The 23706-nt window shown below is 43.2% G+C and overlaps 2 protein-coding genes across 2 annotated transcripts; one reads left to right on the forward strand and one right to left on the reverse strand.

Annotated features, from left to right (window-relative positions):
- The first annotated feature begins 1962 nt into the window (after nucleotides 1–1962).
- Nucleotides 1963–4221, forward strand: LOC133124630 (phospholipase A and acyltransferase 3-like). Its single transcript, XM_061235992.1, has 4 exons — nucleotides 1963–2098; nucleotides 2835–2943; nucleotides 3115–3383; nucleotides 3822–4221. The coding sequence occupies exons 1-4, from the start codon at nucleotides 2084–2086 to the stop codon at nucleotides 3939–3941; spliced, it is 513 nt and encodes a 170-aa protein (XP_061091976.1). The 5' UTR covers nucleotides 1963–2083; the 3' UTR covers nucleotides 3942–4221.
- A 1285-nt stretch (nucleotides 4222–5506) lies between these two features.
- On the reverse strand, nucleotides 5507–18389 carry scyl1 (SCY1-like, kinase-like 1). Its single transcript, XM_061235427.1, has 18 exons — nucleotides 18234–18389; nucleotides 15304–15444; nucleotides 14040–14162; nucleotides 13515–13744; nucleotides 13005–13095; nucleotides 12548–12703; nucleotides 12125–12283; nucleotides 11727–11834; nucleotides 11425–11538; nucleotides 10967–11122; nucleotides 10371–10559; nucleotides 10160–10235; nucleotides 9568–9762; nucleotides 8860–9038; nucleotides 8471–8566; nucleotides 8035–8391; nucleotides 7290–7377; nucleotides 5507–6834 (listed from the first exon to the last, which is right to left on the reverse strand). The coding sequence occupies exons 1-18, from the start codon at nucleotides 18339–18341 to the stop codon at nucleotides 6710–6712; spliced, it is 2691 nt and encodes an 896-aa protein (XP_061091411.1). The 5' UTR covers nucleotides 18342–18389; the 3' UTR covers nucleotides 5507–6709.
- Between the last annotated feature and the right edge of the window lie 5317 nt (nucleotides 18390–23706).

Here is a 23706-nt window from a genome sequence, read left to right on the forward strand (position 1 = left end):
TGATGTTCCCAGATCCTCAAGTGTCAGTATCTAGATTAGTTTTAGTGGTAACGTTACATACGGTTTTCAATAACGCTAGATAGCGCGTTTGCACTGGTTTTATTCATGTTAATGATGTTGGCTAGCTAACGTTCGCTACAACGTTAGACCACATCGTATAAATCATATAAATAAAAAAGTCGTTCAGTTTTCACAAATTATTTTCATATTCCAACATATTCCAGAGGCGTTATCCACCCGTCAGTACGTTACTTTAGTCTTTGGGCCAAACCCCAAAATTGGACGATTTGGTACCATCTGGGTGGGCAAATTCTAGATGTGACACCCCAACTCGCACTCTCCGCTCCTCCTCAGCTGGCCTCCTGTCTATCCCCACCACCTGACTCTCTACTATGGGTGCTCAAGCATTCAGCTCTACAGCACCCAGGCTCTGGAACTCTCTACCCATACACATCCACCAGTTCATTGTAAATTATTTTTAATTGCATATATTGTATCATGTTTTCTTTTTTGTTGATGATTTTAAATGGGATATTTTGTATCATGTTTTTACCATGTTTATTTTGTATTTTGCACAATGTAAGGTGACCTTGAGTGTCCAGAAAGGCGCCACTTCAAATAAAATGTATTATTATTATTATTATTAGAGAGAAAACGGTGTGAAAAACAAAAAAGAGCCAGTGAGCAGCAGTTCTACAGGCAAAAATATGTTGTTAATGAGAGACATCAGAGGAGAGGGGCCAGACTAGTCGAAGCTAACAGGAAGGTGACAGCAAGACAAATAACCATGCATTACAACAGTAGTATGCAGAAGATACTACAAGGTCAGAATGACCAGCTTATATACATCTTCCTCAGCCCTACATTGGTTGGACTGAACCATTATCCCAGGTACAGGGTAGGCTATACAAGAGGAGGTATCATAAATGTTCTTAAGATGTAAATGAAAAATATATTTTCAAACATTCAAACATCGACTCGGGGTTGAGTTGTTCAGGAGTTGTTCAGGAGACTCAGGCGCATAACAATAACCACAGGCTCATGTCTCTAGCACCCCCACAGCCCGACCTACAAGCGAATCATGCGAAGGGGAGCAAAATATGGCAGGGGACTTTTTTTGGCAAAACTCCGGTTTTGAACAAAAGCAGTCCATACCTTTAGGAGGTGATAACCACTAATAAGCTGCCAAACCAAAAGGTCTATCATATCAAAACATAATCTAGGGATGTATAGGACTAAAAAAATCACATCTAGAATTTGCCCACCCAGATGGTACTGAAAAATGGTTTGGCCCAAGGACTACTTAGAGTAAAAACTCTCAGCATGGTGTTTTTGGGAAGGGGGGCAGGGCCAGTTATAGAGACAGGACAGACAGCATTCCACATGATTAAAGCGGAGCAGGCTACTTCAGTCACGTGGACAATGCAAGTTTGCAAGTTTTACAAACTGTTTTGCCTGGGTCTCAATGCTAATAATCAAAACTAGTTACCCCACAAGACAGTAGTGTTGGATATCCCTGTCTCCCTCCAGTCAGCAGCCAACACATGCACCAAGAGAAACAATTCTAAGCGCTGGGGTCAATCCAGTGTGGCCCCTCCTTCGTGGTTAGGTGAGCTCCTGTTTTTCTGCAAGATCGTGATCATATATGAAACAAATGGTTCTGATTCTCTTACCTTACTGGTATTCATGCCCTATGACACATATTTGCTTGCGTTGCTACAGTTCAGTGGAAATTTCCACTGATAGACAGCACATTAGTAGAAGTGGGCACATATTAATGCTTTGCACAAATTACACAGTTAATGCCATATGAGCTATATTTCGTGAGCCAATTAAAATTTTACGATACCCATATCAATGCCGATTTTGAAGCAATTCTTATTTCTCTGCTGAGTGCAATATACGTCATTCACATATCTTGTGTTTGCCGCACGTCATTCACATATCTTGTGTTTGCCGCGGATACACACCCAAAGACAAAAGTGAAACGAAATTTCCCTGCAGCCATGTAAAAGGGAGAACAGGTGCTGTAAGTCACCGAACACATTAACAGCTGAAAAACTTGACTGAAGATAGGATTATCATGGCTCCAACTTTGGTAAGTAAATGAGTGGATTAAAAACAAAAAAACAGAAGTAGGCCAAACCAAAGTTGATAATTCATTCTTTGCTAGATTTAGAAGTGTTTCATGATTTTATGCAATTTGATTGTGCTCTTGGAGACATGACAAATGACGCTCTCAGCATCAAAATGAGATTTGTAGCAAATCAAAACTATGTCCATATTCAGTCTTCAAGAGGCTAAAGGAAATAACACCAATACTTTACTATGTATGAAGATTTAACTAAATGTACTCGATTTCCCCACCAATGAATTTACTAATCTAACTAGTCATTTTGTTCAGGGGCATTTGTTTTTGTTTCAATGGTATTCAGGATTACACATGAAAATCTTTGTTGTTGAAACCAAATCTGCTGTACCCTATATCAAAGTACAAGCTGAGGCATATTTACTCATCTATGATCTTTAGCTAACATTGAACAATTAGCATTTTCCAGAGCTGTATGACTGGGCTCCAGTAAAATGAATCAGGCTTTGTTCTTATTCTTTGAGTATGGTGTTTAAGCACGCATTACTTCACATCTATGCTTCACTTACTTAAAATATTCAAGCAATATTGTGGGAAAAGCAAAATTACAGGGGAGCAATTGAAAATAACCTTTGCTTGGAAAATGGTGAACACAATTCACAAAATGCCACAATATTAAACTGACCTACAGAAAGCACATTGTTTTGTTTTGGTGTATTAAGAGTGATTGCTGCTGTTTCCTCAGTTTGATAAGAAGCCAGAGCCTGGGGATTTGATTGAGATCTTTCGAGGGGGCTATCAACACTGGGCAGTGTACATCGGAGATGGTTTCGTCATCCACCTTGCCCCCCCATGTAAGAATGCTACTGGATTCTAGGTTGGGAACTTGGGAGGTTGGGATGTTTCAGAACAGGGTGCTATGGAAGGACCACTACAAGCCAATACACAGGGAGCTGTCTGTGCCTGTACAGTCCATGGGTCTGATACTCCTTTATCTCTGCCTTCTCTCTCTCGCCACTCCCTAGCTGAGATAGCACATGCAGGCGCCAACAGCATGATGTCAGTCCTGTGTGACAAGGCCAAGGTGAAGAAGGAGGAGCTGTATAAGGTGGTGGAGAGAAATGAATACCGTATCAACAACCTGCTTGATTCCAAATACGAACCCAAGAGCCCTGGTGCCATAGTGAGGGATGCTGAGAGACGGGTGGGACAGGAGCTGCCATACTCTTTCATTCAAAGGAACTGTGAGCATTTTGCCACAGAACTGAGATATGGGAAACCTGAGTCACGACAGGTATGCCCATACATGTGTATGTTGCTCCAGCCACATTGTACATCCTACAATTCTCAACACTTTGCACATTCCTAGCTCACAAAATCAGTGGTACTGTAACCAAAATATACTCAAATCACCTCGTCAGGCACCAGCAATCACTCCACAGTCAAAGTCACTTAGGTAACATTTCTTACCCATTCTGAACTCCCAACCATGTTTGCACTTTTATATGTTGAGTTTCTGTCACATGATTAGCTGATTAGATATTTGCATTAACAAGCTGGTGTACAGGTCTACCTAATTAAGTGGTCACTGAGTGTATATTTGGTATAAGAAAATTAACAGGAATAATTTCAACTGGAACTTAACCTTAGTTGCGTTTTTAAAAATGTAATCAAACTGAAGAAAAATATTCACTATTTTTCAGTCCATTGGTACCTATCTGTGTTTTTGCAGGTATGCCAAGCCAGAGATGTAATGCTAGCAGCAGGGGCAGCTGCTGCAGTTGGTATTGGAGTCTTTGCTATTGCTTCCTACTTTATGGGTGGCAGCAAAGAGAAGAAGGACCACCAATGAGCCAGCTCACAGAAATGCACAACCACCCAGCCTTAATTTAGGTAATTCTGCCATACACCAATTCCAGGAATGACCTGGTTCTGTTGATAAACCCTCAAAAAAATTATTGATAACTCATATTTGTTATTCGTTTTATAAGTTATATTATATGTAATATTAAATATGAACTCAGTACTGCCTGCGGAACTGTCAAATATATTATAATAGTTCGTACTATACTTGTAGTATTGTCATGATGTTAATGTTTAATTAATGATGAATAAAGCGTGGATTAACTCGACATGTTGTAGCACTCATTTTCAAACTAGTGCTTTCTGTGACGCCTTTTACAGCAGGAAAATCTCTGCTGAATGAGGCCCTGACATAGTTTTCAGTTTCATGTAGATCGACACGTGAAGACACACGTGATCAGACACATCTCCAGAGAATTTCATGTTAAAAGAAAGTGAAACTGAGTGGGTTAAAACTTTCACAGAGCCGTATAGCATTTTCACAGGGAGAACAGAAGCTGCAAGTCAGAGAGGGAACACATTCACAGCTGCATATTGTGACAAATAATTATGGCTTCCAGTTTAGTAGGACAAACTGAACTTGATTATTCATAATCTTTTAGACCTCGTGTTTAAAAGGGAGTAATAATTTTAGGCAGTGCCTTTGGAGATGTGACAAATGAACGGTCTCAGCATCAAAATGAAATTTGCAACAAATTAAAAGTAAGTCCATATTCAGTATTTAAGAGGTTGAAGTAAATAACACCAACTTTACTATGTATGAAGGTGCAACTAAATGTACTGCATTTCCCCACAAATTAATTTACTAATTTAACTAGTCAGTTCAGAGGCTACATTGGCTTTTCTTTAACTGGCATGCAGGATTACACATGAAAATCTTTGTTAAAGTAACCAAATCTGTGTACCCTGTATAAAAGTACATCTGTGATATTAGGGGGGGAAAAAAAAATCCTATTATTGGGCTCCAGGAACATCGAGACGGTTTAAACCAGTTGTCCTCTCTGAGCAGGGCACTTAAGCATGCGTTACTTTACATCTACAGCTGTGTTCAAGAAAATAGCAGTACAAAATTGCACTTTATTCACTTTAATGCTATTTATTTGAACTGTATGCTTAGCCGTCTTCACCTTGCTACTCTACTCTCGACATTAATTTTTCCCAGTCTTTCTTATTGTGGAGTCATGAATACTAGAGGCATGGGAACTTTTGTAAATGCTAAATGGAAATCCATTTATCCAAAGCGCTTTACAATCTCATTCACCCATACCAACGGCGATAGGCTGCCATGCAAGGTAACAATCAGCTCGTGACCCATATCAATTGTGACATGGGTGTTTAATAACGTGTTTTGTGTTTACTCAGTTTCCATTTGTCTAAAGATCTGACCCATTCAGTGTGACAAATGCAACTGAGGAAACCAGGAAGTGGGGCAAATACAGCACTGTGGCACACCTGCAGGCATCTCCTGTGCCTAGCTCACCAGTGACGCATCAGCAACATGTAACACGATAAACCGAACGCTGACGTGTTGGAACAAAAGAAACAGCCTTCCGATTGTGTTATATTTCTTTATGTACATATGTGCATAACAATTTTGTACTCATTTAAAACAATGCGCTAAACTCTGCTCCATTCCTGATAGTCCCCTGCTTTAAAAACTCCCTTATACGCAATACACTCAATGTAAAATGCCAAAGAATCATCCCTCTTTATAATTTGATTCAAGAGAATACAACAGTGTCACTGTAAAGGCACAGTCCAATACTTCAGCTTTGAGTTCGATTCACTCACTCACTCACACGCGGGCCTGCTTCCACCTCTCCACATTCAAATTCGTAGAGTAAACCACCCGCCTCGCGCAGCTGGATTAACTACAGATACCAACATTATGCATATAGACATCCAGAGATCTACATACCCACACACAGTCATGCACACAGTTCTGTGTTCCTCTTGGGCTAAGCGGTGACCGCAGCATTGTAGCAGGTTGGCGTCCGTGTCATCGTAGCACACTCAAGTCCCCCACAGATGCAGCTCCACCCTAACAGCATCCCATCCATTGCAACACTCCCAGTATAAGACATACAGTAAAAGTCACTGAAGCAGCACTTTGCGTGAACTGTAGCCGCTGCTGACATGAGGCTAATGTTCTCCAACATGCATGGCACTCCGAGTGTATGTGCACTGAAATGTACATACATTATACACAATATATGTTCATAGAAATTTTTCATTTTAATCCTTGTTGTCTCTCACAGACATATATACCTATTTACACTTTACAACCATAATATGTATGTATAAAAATAACATAAAAGGAAACTCTAACGCATGACTGCTTTCATACTTCAAGTTGGGGCGACTGCTCTCCGCTCTTGGTCGCCCTCAGGAAATTGGCGTAAACCTCCTTCCATCGCTCTAAATGAAAAGATCAGGCCCAAAGCATCCCCCCCTCTCTCTGTCACTGGGAATGTTTCCATTATACTACATTACACTGCATTCCTGGCAAATCAAATGTATGGAACCAACACCATCTGAATTTTATATGAAATAAATCCGTTTCTCCAAGTCTGGACCACGGTTTCCCCCACATCCACCCTTCCAAGAGTTTGCTCTAGTACCTCTAATGGAAACATAGCCACCGATGGAATGCAGGGCCACGGACACGTGTGTCCAATGTCATTTTCTCACTCAATCTGGGGGATTTGGGGGGGGACGTGAACCCTTGCTCCCCCCCGCACCCCGCTGCCGCCCCGCTCAGTCCAGCTTGCGGGCGCCCAGTTTAAGAGGACCCTTCGCCGCCTTGCGTTCGGCGCGCTTGGCCTCCAGCTCCTTCCGCCGCTCCTCGCGCTTCTTCTTGGCCAGCTCCGCCTTGCTCAGGCCTGCGGAGGGAAACGCACGTTACTGCCACAGCGTAGGCTTGTGTGTGTGTGCGACAGGGCCCTGCTGAGGGGCGAGCGCTCTGCTGATTAACATGCGGATGAGCCAGAGGCTATGCCCAACAATACAGGCCACGCCGTCCTACGGGAGAGCAAACGCCTATCGGGGAGGCATATCTGTCATCGCCGGTAAGTGATGACTGTGAGCCTGTGGATTTTTAGCCGGTGCAGCAGTAATCCATGGAATGTTGGCAGACTTCCCGTCACCCTAGCACTGGTGGGATGTGGAATGTGCCACTGTGGGAGATTCCACATCGAGGTTAACCGATACCATACTGTGGCGGGACAAATGGCTTCCCTTTTTACGTTTTTTTTGTAAGGAAAATAAATCTCTAGTTTGAGCTCAATGTTTGGGGACCGGAGGAGTCGAGACATATGGACCCTTGATCAGTACTTACCCTGATCACCGTCCAGGGACTCCCAGTTTTCGTCTGTTCCCCAGTCCCCTGACGGGTCTGCACCCCAGCCATCCTCACTTTTCTGAGGCTGCATCCCCGTGTGTGGGAACACAAGAGACACATTTATACCAAGATTCAATATAGTCCTATGCTTATGCATGTAAAACCATGCTTATGCATAACCTGCACAACAACGTTCAGTGATTTCAATCCATTGCTTAACTGTGGATATAACAACAATGGAACATTTGTTAAAAAACTGTACACTGTGGCTGTACACTAGATTGAAACATTTTGGTTTAAATCCAGGTTTCTACTGACCCACCCTAAATTCTAAGGCAATCTTGTAATTTAACCTCTTCCACATATATTGTGTTTAAATGTACCTCAATAAGATCACTCATCAAATGTGTTTAGTTGCTTTTGATTATGGTGGTTATTCTGGCTTTGGAAACAATGTTGCTGTGAATAATTCCAGGAACTTGGAAACTAGAATAAAGCTTGGTATAATAAAATTTTATGTGTATAAAATGTGACACCATAAAATACTGCCCAGCGAATGACTATTACACCGACTAAATCCCCCGATTCCACTCGACTCCCAAAAACGATTTTCCATTGCATCCGTATTTGCCATCTTGCCAGTTTGCAATAGAAACAAGTTGTCTAAAGGCACAGCTCCCCAAATCTAAGGTGGAAAAGTAGCTTTTGATTCAATCCCCACAGCTACCCGCACCGCGCTCACCGTGGCAGCAGATGGCGCTCTCTGCGACATGCCAGAGAAGAAGTCGCTCTGTGAGCCTCTGGCGCCGGCAGTGTCCCAGTTGTACTCGCTGGTCAGGCGTGTCCCCTCTGGCAGAGTGGCGGACGTAGCGGGGTGGCTGTTCGCGGCAGGCGTTGCCGTCTCGTTCTGGTTAGGAGACAAACCTTCCCCGATCTCGCCGTCCTCCTCCCAGTCGTTACCCCAGCCCTCGTCGCCGGGAGAGCTCTGACCCTGCCCGTCAGCTTCCTTCTCATTGGACCAGCTGTCATCTGCATCCCAACCAGAGCTGCTCCAATCAGAGCTCTGCTTCTTCACCGCCTCAGAGGTAGTCCGGCCCACCTATGAGTTGAGCAGATTTTGATCAGCATTTTCTTTACCGTTCAATACCATTTTTAAAGTAAAAGCTTAACTGACGCACCCTTTTATCATTTGGCTTCTTTTTGACTGACGACACCGCTGACCAATCAGAGGAATTCCAGTCATCGGGCTCAGCCTGTGCTTTGGAATGTTCATGCTGCTTAATAAAAAACAGAGCTGATCTTGAAATCGTCACTTGTACCTGAATTACGTCTACCTGTTACCACAGGCAACCCATCTCTCTCCTGACCACTCACACTCAGCAGCCATTCCTCAACACACTCACCACTTTTCCTGGACATGGTTGTAATTAGGGTTATCGTTTGTTACAATACCCGAGAAGAGGTCCTTCTTAAACCGCATCAGAACGGGAGTTAAAAGGCCAAGAGTAAACAGTTCCTATTGATATTAAACGATAAAAACACGTATCTAAGATGACCAATGAATCACCTCCAAACTCCCCCAGTCCTCGTCATCCCAGCGATCTTCTGGAGTATCTTCCACTTCCGCTTCCGCTTCCTCTTCCTCTTCCTCTTCCTCTTCCGTTTTGGAAGCATTCGATTTGCTGCGAAGGGCCGAAGGGGCGGGGTTTGAACTTGCTACATGAGTCTTTGTGGCGGGGCCTGAGTCTGAAGAGGGAAAATGGGCAGGTCACCCGTTATCCAGCCTTCATTTACACAGACAGACTAAAAAAGGAAAAAATGCAGCCAAGCGGAGGCCAAATTTGCAATAAACCGGTCAGACCTCTCACACAACAGTTTTGCTTTGCATGACTTTTCATATTTTCTTAAATGCATTGCAGGTAAAATTACCAAAGGTGACTTTAGGGCTGCAGTTATGAAATTCACACAAAACCAGGCACGGAATCGTGAAGGGGGGAAACAATCTGGGGATCATTACTAAAAGGGAAAACAGCAGTGGTTTCAAAGTACAAGCCAATTAAGTTTTCCATTTTTTAGCAATATCAGCACAACATTGTGAGGCTGAGTTAAAAAAATGACATCAAATCAGCACATTAACATATGCTAATAGCTTGGCTCTGGACTGAAAGTCCAGAATGAAGACAAAAGGCAGACATATTTTTGAGAGTTTCCAGTGACCACGAGCACCCCGCCAAACAGTGCAGGCAGGTACACAGTTTTGAGCAGACGGGCTCACCTGCGGTGTCACTCTGAGCCGAGGCGTTTTCAGCAGCGGGTGGAGCGTTTTCGGGGGCCCCTGACTCCGGGCCCCCGGGGGCCGTGCGGATCAGCTTGGAGGTGAGGGAGGACACGCCCGTGACGGCCCACCCAGCCCAGCTGGCCGCTGCCGCCGCTGTCCCGGGGGACTGAGCTGATGACGTCACGTCCTTCTCTGCATTACAGCCAGGGAAGAGTTCAGTCACGAAAACAATGCTCACGGTCTGCTTAGTGAGAGGAGCCAAGGAAGCCATGCCTACAGCCATACATATACATTTCAGTTCAAACCAACAGACATTACAGCACTACCAAAGCACTCAGAACATAATAACACATGCACTTCACTTTCATTACTGCATGCATAGAACAAAATATATGTATCTTTCCACATGAATTTGTCATTACGTCATGCACTGTCATGGTGTATAGTGTACACTGAACACCACCTTTTACAGTACTTTGTATCACCACTGCTCAACATTTCAGATGTAAAACTATTTCCATGGAAATATAGGAAATATCATGCATATGTAGACATAAATATCCTCAGGCACACAGAATGAAATCTGTACCTATCTCAGCCAGCTTAGAGGGGTCTTCGGACACCGTCTCCAGCTTCGTCAGGAAGCTCTTGATGGCTTTGAATGCCTGAATGGGAGGAGACAAAAACCCGGATTGACGCGCCTGGAGTCCAGTACATAATCACAATCACTGATATTACTCAGGGTAATATTGAACACGCTCGGAGGGTTTTAACGGTGCGAACGAGCTGCGTGTGCTGACCTGGTCCCTCACGCTCCGGTCCGGGTCCACAGTCAGGGTGCAGAGGGTGGGCAGCACGCGGGCCGAGCTCTCCGCTATGCTGTAGTAGTTGTGCGTGGCGGCGAAGCCCAGGACCCCGGCGGCTCGAGAGGCAGGGAAGGGATCCTTTGTGGCCCGGGAGAACGCCGAGATCAGCACGCGCTGCCGCGTCTGTGCGCGGGAGAGGGAGGGGAAAAAGGGAGAGAGAGCGAGACAGAGAGAGAAGAGGGGGGGAGAGTAAGAGTCAGAGAGAGATAGAGAGAGAGAAGGATTGGAGACCATACAGGGAGGAGAGGGACAGAAAATTTAATGAATTAGAACATGGGGGGAGTAATGAAATGGAATGTGTAAAGACAGTGAAGTAAACGTCACATATGTACAAGAAGACATAGAAAGAGATGGAAGAGGAAGGTAAGAGGAGGACCAGGTTCCAGGCCAATTTCGAAAACTTCGAAAAAATATCTTCGAACATATCTTGATGCTCCTTGACTCGGCACTACTACGTGGAGCACCTGGTAGTGCGTGTCTGAAGGTGACTCGTCTGTTCTGACTGTGCTGTGTGGGGGGGGGGCCCTTACCCCAGCATTGAGGTAGGGGGCGATCTTGCCCAGGCAGACGGTGGTATTGCACCGGATGGGACCCTGGTCGTCTCTGGCCTGCAGTCGAGCAAAGTGGCGCATCAGCTCCTGGTTCAGGCTGGTCTCGTTCAGCTTGGGAGCCAACAGGAGCATGGACTGGAAAACAGAGGAACGGTGGTTAACACAGGGATAAACAGGGATGAACAAGTTTGCCCCGTTATCTGCATTTCAGCGCTCACCAATGCCAAGCATGAGTTTATAGACAAGCGACTGTGTACAATGTAGCAAAAACCTGATCACAATCCAACTAGCTAATAACAGTTGGCTATTATTAAGTGCTAAACATGTGCCAATTGTGAGGTTTAAGAAAATCTCAACATAAATCAATGTATCGGTGTAAATATAATATGTGAAGAGGGTGTGTGTGTGTGTGTGTGTGTGTGTGTGTGTGTCTGTACCTTCACAGTCTGCTCCCGTATGGCAGGGTTGGTGTCCGTGAAGCCATGAACAACATGCGGGAATATCTGGGAGTTGACGGCAGCTTCATTCAGATACTGGATAAACTGCTCCATCTGAGCGAGACAGAAGGAAAGGAACGGGAGGGTGTGAGATAGCGAGGGGGACATTGAGATAGCAAAGGCCCTTTTCACGGCCACTCTTCCCCTGTTTGGACGGAGAACGGCACCGAGTCGCCGTGGTAATCCGTCCCAGGCGATAACGGGGTCTGCGGAAAGCGCTAGAACACGCACGGGAGTCTGACCTGCTGGAGCAGCCGTATCCGCATGGCGCGGTCTGTGGAGGAGAACATCTTGACGATAACCGGGATGATCTTCTGCTGGTACTCCTCAGCGCTCAGGAACTTACCCACCTGGAATCACAGGAATCACACCGAGAGGCAATCAGAAACAGTGAAGACAGAGCAAAGAAACACACACAGAATGTTCCAGAAGCTCACACCCTTCATTTACATTTCAGTGATTTAACAGACACCCTCATCCAGAGTCACTGACCCAACTTTTATGTTTCATTAGAGTATCCATTTATATAGCTGGATGCACAGTATACAGACACGATTCAGTTTGCTCAAGCATACAAGGACAGAGCCCTATCTGGAGATTGAACCTGCCACCTTAGGGTGACACCTGGTGGCAGACTGACCTTGAACAGAGGGGTGAGGACCACAGCGCCTGCATTGCCAAATTCAAAGGCAGTGAGCAGCTGGGGCAGCACCTTGTGCCTGCAGAAATCCTCAGGGAAGGAGTCCAGGTTTTCACTCAGGTCCTGGAAGAACTGCTGCTTCTCTGCAGGATCTTTGATCTGGTACAATACACACACAGACACACACACACACACAGACGTGCGCATAGACACACATACACACACACACACACAGACGTACATAGACATGCAGAGACACACACACAGGCACACAGGCGTACACACACACAGGTGTGCATAGACACACAAACCCAGACATAGCACGGTTACTTGCAGCACAGCAGATTACTTCTCAGGTACTAGTGTGCTGCTGCTTGACGTAGATCTGACACACTGTAGAGCGCAGTGACAGAGTGCAGCTACCTGGATCTCCTCCAGGAAAAGGTTGCTCTCCACAAAGCTGTTGCTGAGGAAACCGCCCGAGGCGCGGCAGTTCTGCAGGAACCGAGCCGGGCTGGGCCGGGCCTTGGGGTTCGCACCCACCAGCTCACAGTAATGTGGGACCAGCTGCTTGGGAATCTGGGTTCAGGGACACAAATCAAAACCAAATCAAATCTCACAAATCAAAGCCTACAAAATGAGTGACATAGCAACATTTCCTATGGTATATCGCTCATTATAATACAAACAAATACGTCATAAACTCTCCGAGAGTCAACTCAAAGCTTCACCGAGCTTGAATTTGGCACAAATTGGAACTGAACTCCTCTTGGACACACTCCCCCGTTAGTGGAGCACAGTTCCAGGGTAGAGCTGAGGCTCTGACCATATTCACCAGGCAGGTCTCTACAGAGGAGAATCTCGCTCCTGTAAAAGTTACCTTGCCCAGGGAGCGCAGGGAGGAGGCGCGAGGGAGGGGTCCGTTGAACACCTCCCAGATGAGGCAGCCAAGTCTCCACACATCCGCGGACCTGTGAAAGACACCGCCAACTGTAACCTTCTACGCCCAAGATATACCTAAACATCATTTCTATACCAACCGACTTAACAATGACAATAAATATTGACCATATAAACCCTGATAAATGTACTATGCAAACCCAGCTATAAAATAGTGAACACACAGAAGTCAGTATTTAAACAGGATATGCATAAATGAACAAACTAAAGTCAGTATTTAAACAGGAATTGAATTTGATACCGTGCGTCAGAGAACAAACTGAAGTCTATATTTAAATAGGAGCCCTACCTACTGAAAAACAGCAGATATGTTGAACTATATTACAACTATATTACAATTATTATAACTATATTATGTTATTTGACAGACGCTTTTATCCAAAGCGACTGATTTAGACTAAGCAGGAGACCGGAATAAGCCCTCTCTCACCACTTCTCCCCCGCCGTCTTCCCGCTGCTGCCGATGCTCTCTGGGGGGTCGTATTTCTCCATGTCTGGGCTGACCCTCTTCTGCGGCGGTGAGGATGAGGGGTCCGCCATTGAGGTCACATGATCCAGCCCCCCAAGCTTCCACTCCCCCGCCCGGTCCACAAACACTGACCACACGCCCAGGTTGTTGTGCAGAAGGTGGCAATCGTTGACCAGGAAGCTCAGGGCTTTCTGAAGGATGAGCGAGACAGGGAGGACAAGGGCACAGGAGGGGCAGAAGAGTGGAAGACAGAATCGTCAGGGGTTGCAAAACGTAATGGATGACAGCTGAGGCTAATGAGGAATAAATATAATTAACAATGTTTATTTGTATAGCATATTTTCATACAATGAACTGCAACAAATAGCGGTTTTCATCGAACCTGTTCCTGTTCACCGACACTCCTTCAGTGATAAAAACAGCAACAAATGTTAAATTAAGACTTTATATCAACTTAAGTCTCCGTCTTTGCCTCCTTTTACTCACCAGGATCTGGTGCAGGCCCCAGGACACCTCCAGCTCTCCAGACCCGCCTCGCTCTGCCTGCACTTTCAGGTGGGCAGCAAGAGGAGTCACCGGCTCCGTGACCAGATACAAGCACTTCTCTGTCTGCAGTCCCCAAACACAGAGGAAGCATTCTCAGCACAAAGCAATGAACAAAATAATACATTTAAGATTCAGCACTTCATACAAATACACTCAGTGAGCACTTTATTCGACTATTAGACTTTATTTAGACTTCTACTCCTGTAGCCTATCCACTTAGAGTTATGATGCGTTGTGTGTTCGGAGATGCTCTTCAGCATACCACTGTTGTAATGCGTGGTTATTTGTGTTACTGTCACCTTCCTGTCAGCTTTGACCAGGCTGGCCATTCTCCTCTGACGTCTCTCATTAACAAGGCGTTTCCGTCTGCAGAACTGTTGCTCAGTGGATTCTTTTTGTGTTTTGCACCATTCTTTGCAAACTCTAGAGACTAGTGTGTGTGAAAATCCCAGGAGGTCAGCAGTTTCTGAGATACTCAAACCACTCTGGCACCAACAATCATTCCATGGTCAAAGTCACTTTGATCAAATCTTTCCCCCATCCATTCTGGATGATGTGAACATTAACTGAAGCTTCTGACCCGTATCTACATGACTGTATGAACTGCACTGCTGCCACACAACTGGCTGATTAGATAATCGCATGAATAAGTAGGTGTACTAAAGTAAAAATGTTCCTAATAAAGTGCTCAGTGAGTGTATATTACTAGTGTTTCTAGAATTGGTCATCTCACACTAGGGTGATTACTGCGGAGGTGCTAACTGGTCGTCTCTCTGAACACTCACCTCAACCTGCATGAGAAAATGCATGGGGGAGAAATGCAGCGAACAGTAAGACATTGGGTTTGGGGTTACGTCACAGGACAGGGCTATTGCTCTGCAAACTCTTCCTGCTCTTTCCTGAACTCAGTTCCATGTGGTGTTCTCTTAAAACAGAATTGAAGGTCATTGAAACTACAGCACAGTCAAAATCTGGAAAATACGCAAAGAATTAACGGCTAAATCATATTAACAAAATCCCTGGGCAAACTCATTATATTGCCGCAAATTCTGTCTACCTACATGACTGTCACACATCCTGTAAGGTCAAAATAGGACATTCATTACACATTTATATTTATTTTATAAAAAGGGCTCTCTTAGGCTGACCCAAGAAACGTCCTGTTACCAAATACAGGACATGCAAGTAAGAACCCATCGCTCACCTCCAGTCCATCCACATAGCACAGGATGTTGGGGTGCCTCAGGGTCTTCATGCGCTTGAAAGCCGCCTTGGCCAGCAGTGTCTGGTCCTCCACCCCTGCTGGCACCTCAAACACGAACACTGACACAGGCTCGCCCGTGGTCTACAGAGCGGAGAGGGGTCCGTTAAGTTACAGCTACATTTCCAAAACGGCATCTCAACTGTCATAAGAATGCCATTTGCGATTTTAAAACAAACCAAAAACTAACGTGAACACAAAGTTTTTATGACTAAAAAGGGAACCTGGAAATGCTGATAGTGTGGTTCTGAGTGTGTGAAGAGAAGACTACTTCCTACAGCCTATCTACCAACAGACAATTATCAGACATTCCAGGAAAACTATTCTGTGAAAAAACAGGTGTCATTAATTGTCCTTTATTAAGGAAGAAGGGAAGCAAATGTTTTACACATTCTTATAAAACATATTTCTTTCTGAATTGCTAAGTAAAATGGGCCATTCCAAACATTTTTTGGAGGAACAATGCAAATTATAGGATGCTCAGCTAAAATGATCTCAAATGCTTTAAAATGGCAACAAAAACCTGAAACACACGGAAGAAAACGAGCAACTACTGTTAAAATGGATCGAAGAATAGTCAGAGTGGCAAAGACTCAGCCATTCATCAGCTCCAGAAAGCTCAAAGATGATCTGCCATTACCTGTAACTGCTGTTACAGTCAGAAGACGTTTAATCGAAGCTAAGCTACCAGCAAGATGCCCCCGTAAAGCACCATTGTTGAAAAAATGGCATGTGCAGAATCGGTTCAAATTTGCCAAGGAACACATCGATTGGCCCAAAGAGAAATTGCGTAACATTCGGTGGTCTGATGAGAGTAAAATTGTTATTTTCGGGTCTTGTGGTTGTCCACAGTACGTCAGACGACCCCCGGGTACTGAATTCAAGCCACAGTACACTGTGAAGACAGTGAAGCATGGTAGCGCAAAAATCATGGTATGGGGATGTTTTTCATACTAAGGTGTTGGGTTCGTATACCAGGGATCATGGATCAGTTTGAATACATCAAAATACTTGGAAGAGATTATGTTGCCATATGCCGAAGAGGAAATGCCCCTGAAATGGGTGTTTCAACAAGACAACAACCCCAAACATGAGTAAGCAAGCAACATCATGGTTCCACACAAAAAGGATTGAGGTAATGGAGAGGCCATTAATCCCCCAACCTCAACCCCATTGAAAACGTGTGCTGCGACATTAAAAATGCAGTTTCCGAAGCAAAACCCAAAAATTCACAGGAACTGTGGAATGTAGTTTGTCCTATCCTGAAATACCTGTTTCTAGGTTGGTTGGTTGATTGGATGCAATGCAGATGCGCAGCAGTTAAATCTTGAAAAATGACTTCAGTTTTTACAGTAAGTGTTTGAGTTTGAAGAGAAAAATGTTGACATTTTTTTGAACAGATTAATATTCCTTTGCTTCCTGTAAAAGAATAATGCACACTTGATACAATTTGTTAATGCTTTGATTTGGAATTGAATGTCTAATGATTCCACTACATTATGGAACTAAAAGCTTTTCTTTTTTACACACTGCTATTTATTTGAGCACAACTGTAAGAAAGGAATGAGATTTAATGCAAAGGGGTGATTCATTATAAAATCCGTCTTTGGTTTTATGCAGTTGCATTGCGCTCAAAAGTTTAATTTCCCCTTGGGGACACAAAAGATAACCAGCTATCATCAAGCAGTTGGCACCACATAACTGGCATCCTAACCAAATAGTATTACATATGTGGAAAATGGGTGCTTCTTGCTCTCATCAACTTACTTGAAGCTCATCCATCTGGCTCTCATACATTTTTCCAAATGTGTATTGAACAAAAATTATAGATATGTTTTTGTTACACAATTAAAAAGAAAATTATACAATTATGCAGTTGTTAGAATTACAATTGGCTGTTGTCAGCCAGACAAAGCAGCATTCCTACTCATGAACGATTAGTCTTAAGCTATGCAGTTAGCTGGCATCGAAATTCTAAATCCATACCTTAGCTTAAGCACCAACTAGTAAGTATCGTGGTTTATTAGCTGAAAGCTGGTTAGCTGGTTAAATGTCATTTAACATCCGCAGTGGAACCAAACAGTTCCGGAGTAACATTAGCTAATATGAGGAATAGGTCGGTGTTATGTCCTATAAAACTAGAAAAATGACCATTCAGACCAAGTTGTTTAGTGCAAGTTAATGGTTTTGTGGGCTAGCGTACACAGGATTGCATTTGCACCATAACGAAGACATGGTTCCTAAGTCTGACATCTTTCCTTAACAGCCAAATCAGCTAATGTTTGCTACTTTAGCTAGCTAACGTTAACGTCTCCTCCCTAGAAAGTGAAAATGTACATTTCCTGATATATGTTGCCTGTAACAAAATATTACAACACTTGTGATGCATTTAGCTAGCTAATTTACGACATATCCGACGATTTTTACTATTTAGACTAAATAAAACACTCTGAAAAACAGCATGTTTGTTACAACGGTTAGCTTGCACTTCAGCATCCCTGACAAGGTAGCTAGCCTAACAGAGTTATCTAGCGACGTGGCGAGGAGGACGTGTCTAGCTATGCCGGATAGGGTAACGTTAACTTCACGTTGCCATATTCAGGTGAAATAAATCGAAAATTACCTCTCAAGATCACTTGGTATCTACATTAATGGTTAGTGTTGTTGTCACTGGGATTTCGCTTGCAGCGTTTTAATGACAACTAATGCTTCGACAGAACCTAAGAGGCTAAAAACACCAGTTGTAATCTGGGGACTCGCACTCAGTTGTGCTTTGTAACGGACACCGAGGACTCAGGTAAGGCCTAATTTAGCCGGCTACCGAAATTACCGTTAGTGTAATAATTACTCATGTAATTCGTGTCAAGTCTTACCTTTCGCTTGCCTTTATGGAGGGTCCATATTCCAGACGGCTCCTGGGTCTCTGGTAATATTTCATAATTGAAGTCTTTGATTGGATCCCTTGCGAAAAACGACCACATATTGCCTCTTTGCCAGCCCGCATCAAAACATGCAGCAACAAAGGAAAGCGCTCACGCAGTTGACGCAGTCGCCGCTGGGGGAGCACGGGGTTATAAACAGCAGCGTTGTAACCGCACTGAGCCAGTAGAGGGTGTCCACATCATATTTCTTACATTGTGAAATACATGGAGGAAAAGAGGTAAGGGTACTAACTTAATGTTAGAACTGGAGATTAATTTAACTTGAATTTTAACATCACGATGAGATGAGAAAGGATGAACATGATCTAGAACATAACGTCGAAGGTCCCCAAGTGCTAGCTTTAAGAATGTGTTGCTTTTTAGGTTAGTGCAGTTACTGTATAAAAGTGTTTGCCGTAGGTCACGCATGGTTCATACTTCACCCTCTACAAACATTTACTTGCTTAAATTATTTGTTTTAGAGAGTAATGATATCTTTCACACTACTATATTTTCATGTGCATATCTATAAGGCCATCCCTTAATTTTTGGACTGTTCCCCCCAGAGATGAGTAGAGGGAGATCAAGAGTAGTAAAGGTAATTATATAAGCAAGCTGATGGCCTGTTTCCTTCCTTTGTGCAATATGTGCCTAGTGATCTTTGACCCTGGGTGTGGTATGTATGGCTCTTTGATGACTTTCAGGGATGTAACTAATATCCTTTTGACACTGCAGGGCCCATGACCAGTTGCACAGAACATTCAAGAATACTGGCTCAGTGGAAAGCCTCACAATCAATCGCACACATTTCAAGTCGGCTTTAGGGTAGATGGCTTTAGGGTTTAAGCTTTATGGAAAATTTGAATGAGCCTAAATCCATCAGTGGGTGATATTCACATAGACATTAGGAGGCACAAAATCTATACATAATATGGATTTATTCCACAGAAAATAGCTGAATTATTTTATTTCTTGAAACTTGGATGCATATTTTGAACAGTTATCTTCTAGGACCAATAATTTCCTTCTGAAGGCACGGTTTCCAGGCAAATCTTCTGGTACAGTATATACAATTTACCATTCCCACTTCACTTCTGCAGTCTTGACAGCTTATTTTACACCGCATGCAGCACATTGCTGTACGGATGCTGTGCAGCAACAGCAAGTAGCCAAATGCAAGATGCAGATGCAGCGCATGCAGACACATTCATTATTTTATGCGTCTGGTCTATTTTTGCTGCCTGCTGCAGCACAAAATGAAGTGTTTAAACATACAAATTCACTGTAAAATGCCGTGTACACATGATCAGATTTATTTTTTATAATTACGTGACAGTGTATTCCCTAGATGGCGCAGTTTAAAACAAGCTTTTCCATATTTTTTTCTGGCAGAAAATAAACTGTATTAAAAATATCTCATTTATCTTTGCAGAGGAGCTGGTTGAATTTCAAAATATACAACAGAAACTGTTGAGATAAAAAGAGGCATATGGCAGTAAGCATACATCCATTATCTAGTGATACACAATACCCTGGGATTAAAACCAGGGACCTTCCTGCTATGAGGTGATAATGCTAACCACTGAACCACTGTGCTGTTCTAACAGTCAGCAATGATATATGTTTTTCTAATATTATTTCTTATGTTAATATTTTACCTGTACATTCTTTCTGTACATTACCTGTACATTAAAAGTACAAAATGAAAAACAGTTGTATAAATTGTGTGTGGCTTTCAGATTATCATTGAAAGGCTGTTTTTCAAAATTGTATTTTACTATAAATTTGAAAGCCTCCACACACTGAGCCAACTACAGGTGACTGGAAAGTCAGCTCAGAAAATCCAACCAGCTTTTTGGTTGAATATGATGTTAAAGTGCAGACAGTCACCTTTAATTTCAGACCATTTACATCCATACTGGGTAATCTATGTAGGAATTACATCCCTTTTTATGCACAGTCCCTCCATTTTCAGGGACCAAAAGTAATTGGACAGTTGGCTTCTCAGTTATTTCTGATTAGTCGGGTGTATGTAATCACTTCCTAAGTGCAGGTAAAGCTTTCAGTATCTAGTCTTGATTCTAGGCTTTTGTTTGCCTTTGAAGTCTGTTATTGCATTTGTCAACATGAGGAATAGAGTTGTAATAAGTCATATATACATCGTATATAGACCGCCATATATACATAATTTAATTAAAAATCAACAAGAGTAGAGCCGAAAGAGCATAAATGAAACCGCTGTCCACTAACAGACTGCACTGTAAATTACCTTGGAAATTTAAGCAAACACTAAACTCATTCTGTCAAAACTGTATTTTGCCCTCTAAACTGCCCTCTGAGCTTAGTTTTTACAAATATGTCCTGGTTTTACTAATGGTAATTTGTCATAATTTGTTATTTAGCTGTGCCAAGTCAAAAGTGACTTGCTGTTGATTAGGCAAAGCAGGGAACAATACCCCTTGGAGCAATGCATAGTTAAGAGCTTTGCTCAAGGGCCCAACAGCTGTGCAGATCTTATTGTGGCTACACCGGGGCTCAGGTCATGAGGAATGTTCTCAATTTTTACCATTATATATATATATAGGATATATATATTAATAACTTGACCATTTTTGTGGAAATTACATTTTTGAGCGCAACACTGCTACTATACAGTCACCACTTTATTGGCAGACGTGCTGACGTTTCAGCACTAGGCTTTCACCAGTGAAATTACATTGCCAGAAAATACAAGATAAGCAAAATTATACAGTACAAACTGGCAAGCCATGATAGGCTACAAGGGCAGCTAGCTAGTTGCATCGTCTCATATCCTCAGTTTTCTCCATTTTTACCATTTAACTGTAGCTCATAGAATTAGCTGTAGCTCGGAGTTCTCATCCAGGGCTCCCTGCAGTCACGAATGGCACATTCATGCAACTAATTATACAACCAAGTGTCAAGCTGGGACCTTTACATTACCTGCATTTTTTTTTTTTTTTAAAGCATGCTAGCTGGACAACATTGACCATTTGCTGCAGACTACTAGTTTGCATACATTTTAATCAAATAACTTATACAACTGATTTTTTAAATATACATTTTATTTATTCAAGGGTACAACATATTTGAATGTTTTCCTTGCAGATGAACTACAAAAAAAATAAGCCATGATTCCATCAACCAGATTAAAAATCCATCAAGACTTGGACCAGCAAAATTATACAGTACTTGTTGCAAACTGCCAAGGCATGATAGGCTACAAGGGCAGCTAGTTACTTTTAATTTATTATTCTCAATTTCTTTTCAATTTGCATCATCTTGTATGCTCCTAGCCATATAAGATACAAATGTAACCTGCAATCATATTAGAGCATATTGGATTTGATGGCTTATTCGCTTTTAGCATTGAACATCAGTCCTGCCCTGGTTGGAGGAAGCAGATAAGCTGGGGGCCATCTTCTCTGCAGCAACTTCAAAAGTTCAGTGGTCAGGATGGTCATCTCCCGGTCTTCAGGGTGCAGTAAGGACGATGTGCGAGGGCGCCCTCCTCGTCTCGAATCTCCGGTCTTGTCAGCTTCTTTCATTTGCCCAATTGTTCACTACTGTCATTTAAGTTTGTAATTTTATTTAGTATGTTTCTCTTTCTAGTAGTACCTAAAAAGCTAATAAAATAATTATCAGATGTCCTTACTCCAGGCATTTATTCTCCTGGACCTGCCCATTGGCAGACAACCCCATCAATAAAGTCGAACATTCTACACTGGTAAAGGAAATCCCAGAAGGCAATCGGCAAAATCAGTAGCTGACCAGCTGATTTTTGAGAACATCCATCCATCCATTATCTGAACCCGCTTATCCTGAACAGGGTCGCAGGGGGGCTGAAGCCTATCCCAGCATACATTGGGCGAAAGGCAGGAATACACCCTGGACGGGTCGCCAGTCCATCACAGGGCACACACACCATTCACTCACACACTCATACCTACGGGCAATTTAGACTCTCCAATCAGCCTAACATGCATGTCTTTGGACTGTGGGAGGAAACCGGAGTACCCGGAGGAAACCCACGCAAACACGGGGAGAACATGCAAACTCTGCACAGAGAGGCCCTGGCCGACGGGGATTCGAACCCAGGACCTCCTTGTTGTGAGGCGGCAGTGCTACCCACTGCACCATCCGTGCCGCCAATTTTTGAGAACATTACATACATTTTTTTTAAAGGCAAATTAAAATCTCATGAATCATTAAAATGTTCATGTTTACACTTGATTTCAGGACCAAACTCAATGATCTTCCTGTTGCATGTTCTATGGATCCCTTAAGTGGTGGTAGAACAGAACCAATACATTATTAAATGTGACTTGACATTTATTAGCACCTGAAACTTAAGTACAGTAGTTTTGTGCACATTATCATTAATCCCAAGAAATTCAGTGCAATATTGAAGTCATCCAAGTTACTAGCACAGGCTGCAGTCCATCCCTCCCAGTTACGTTTTAAAAGCAAAGACACCGCAGGGAATTGAACCCCATCCCGGAGACCAGGAGTGCCACCACCGGAGTCTTTTGCTTTTTTTTCTAAATTACTAAGGAGAAAAAGCAAAACCTGGAGGAACAAGACCAAAAGTTTTGTTCTCCCAGGAAAAGAAAAACCCTTCCATACGACGGTTTCCGAAATTTGCTCCGCCCTACTGTCGATTCTTCCCGCACGCAGACCCTGAAACTAGAGGACAAAGGGTTGCCTTTCCCCTCCCCACACCCCCAGGAAATCTCCCAATATACCAGTAGAAATGCTACCTTGTTTGCTTTGCTCAACAGTAGTTACACAAAATGCAAATGTTGAAATGATCAGAAACATGTTACCATCAGCAGACTACATAGCTCAGACATAAAATGCTTCAAATTGAGAAAAACGAGATTGTTACTGCTGAAATTTCATTCCACGCAGACTTCAAACTAGGCTCACTTTGAATCACAGAATCTTCAAAAAGGGTGCTGGAAGATAAACCATATGAAGAATTTAACACTCCCCCCCCCACCCCACACTTATGAAAATACACCTTATTTCCAGTTACATCTTTTATCCCAAAATGCTACTTGCAGGGAACCATAACCAGGCCGGATATACCAGGGCTCTAATCACTCCCAATAAGGGATTATAGAAGTAAAATTTCCGATACACACTTACAGCCACCATCCTTGACCATGTTCCTCCAGTTTATGGTAGGTGTCAAAAGGAAGCCTTACAGGGCATGAAGTTAAGTATCTGAAATGCAAATGGAGAAAAAGGAAGAAAAAAAAAAAAGGAAAAAAAAAAAAGCCCCGGAGACCGAAACTGCCTTCCCCATGGTTGTCCGCCATCTATGCGAAGGAAATACTTGACGCAATTGGATGGTTTGCCTTTAACCTGTTAAAACGACCAAGAAACGGAACACAGCACCGAG

This window comes from Conger conger, chromosome 3, assembly GCF_963514075.1.
Source record: "Conger conger chromosome 3, fConCon1.1, whole genome shotgun sequence".
Classification (NCBI taxonomy): domain Eukaryota; kingdom Metazoa; phylum Chordata; class Actinopteri; order Anguilliformes; family Congridae; genus Conger; species Conger conger.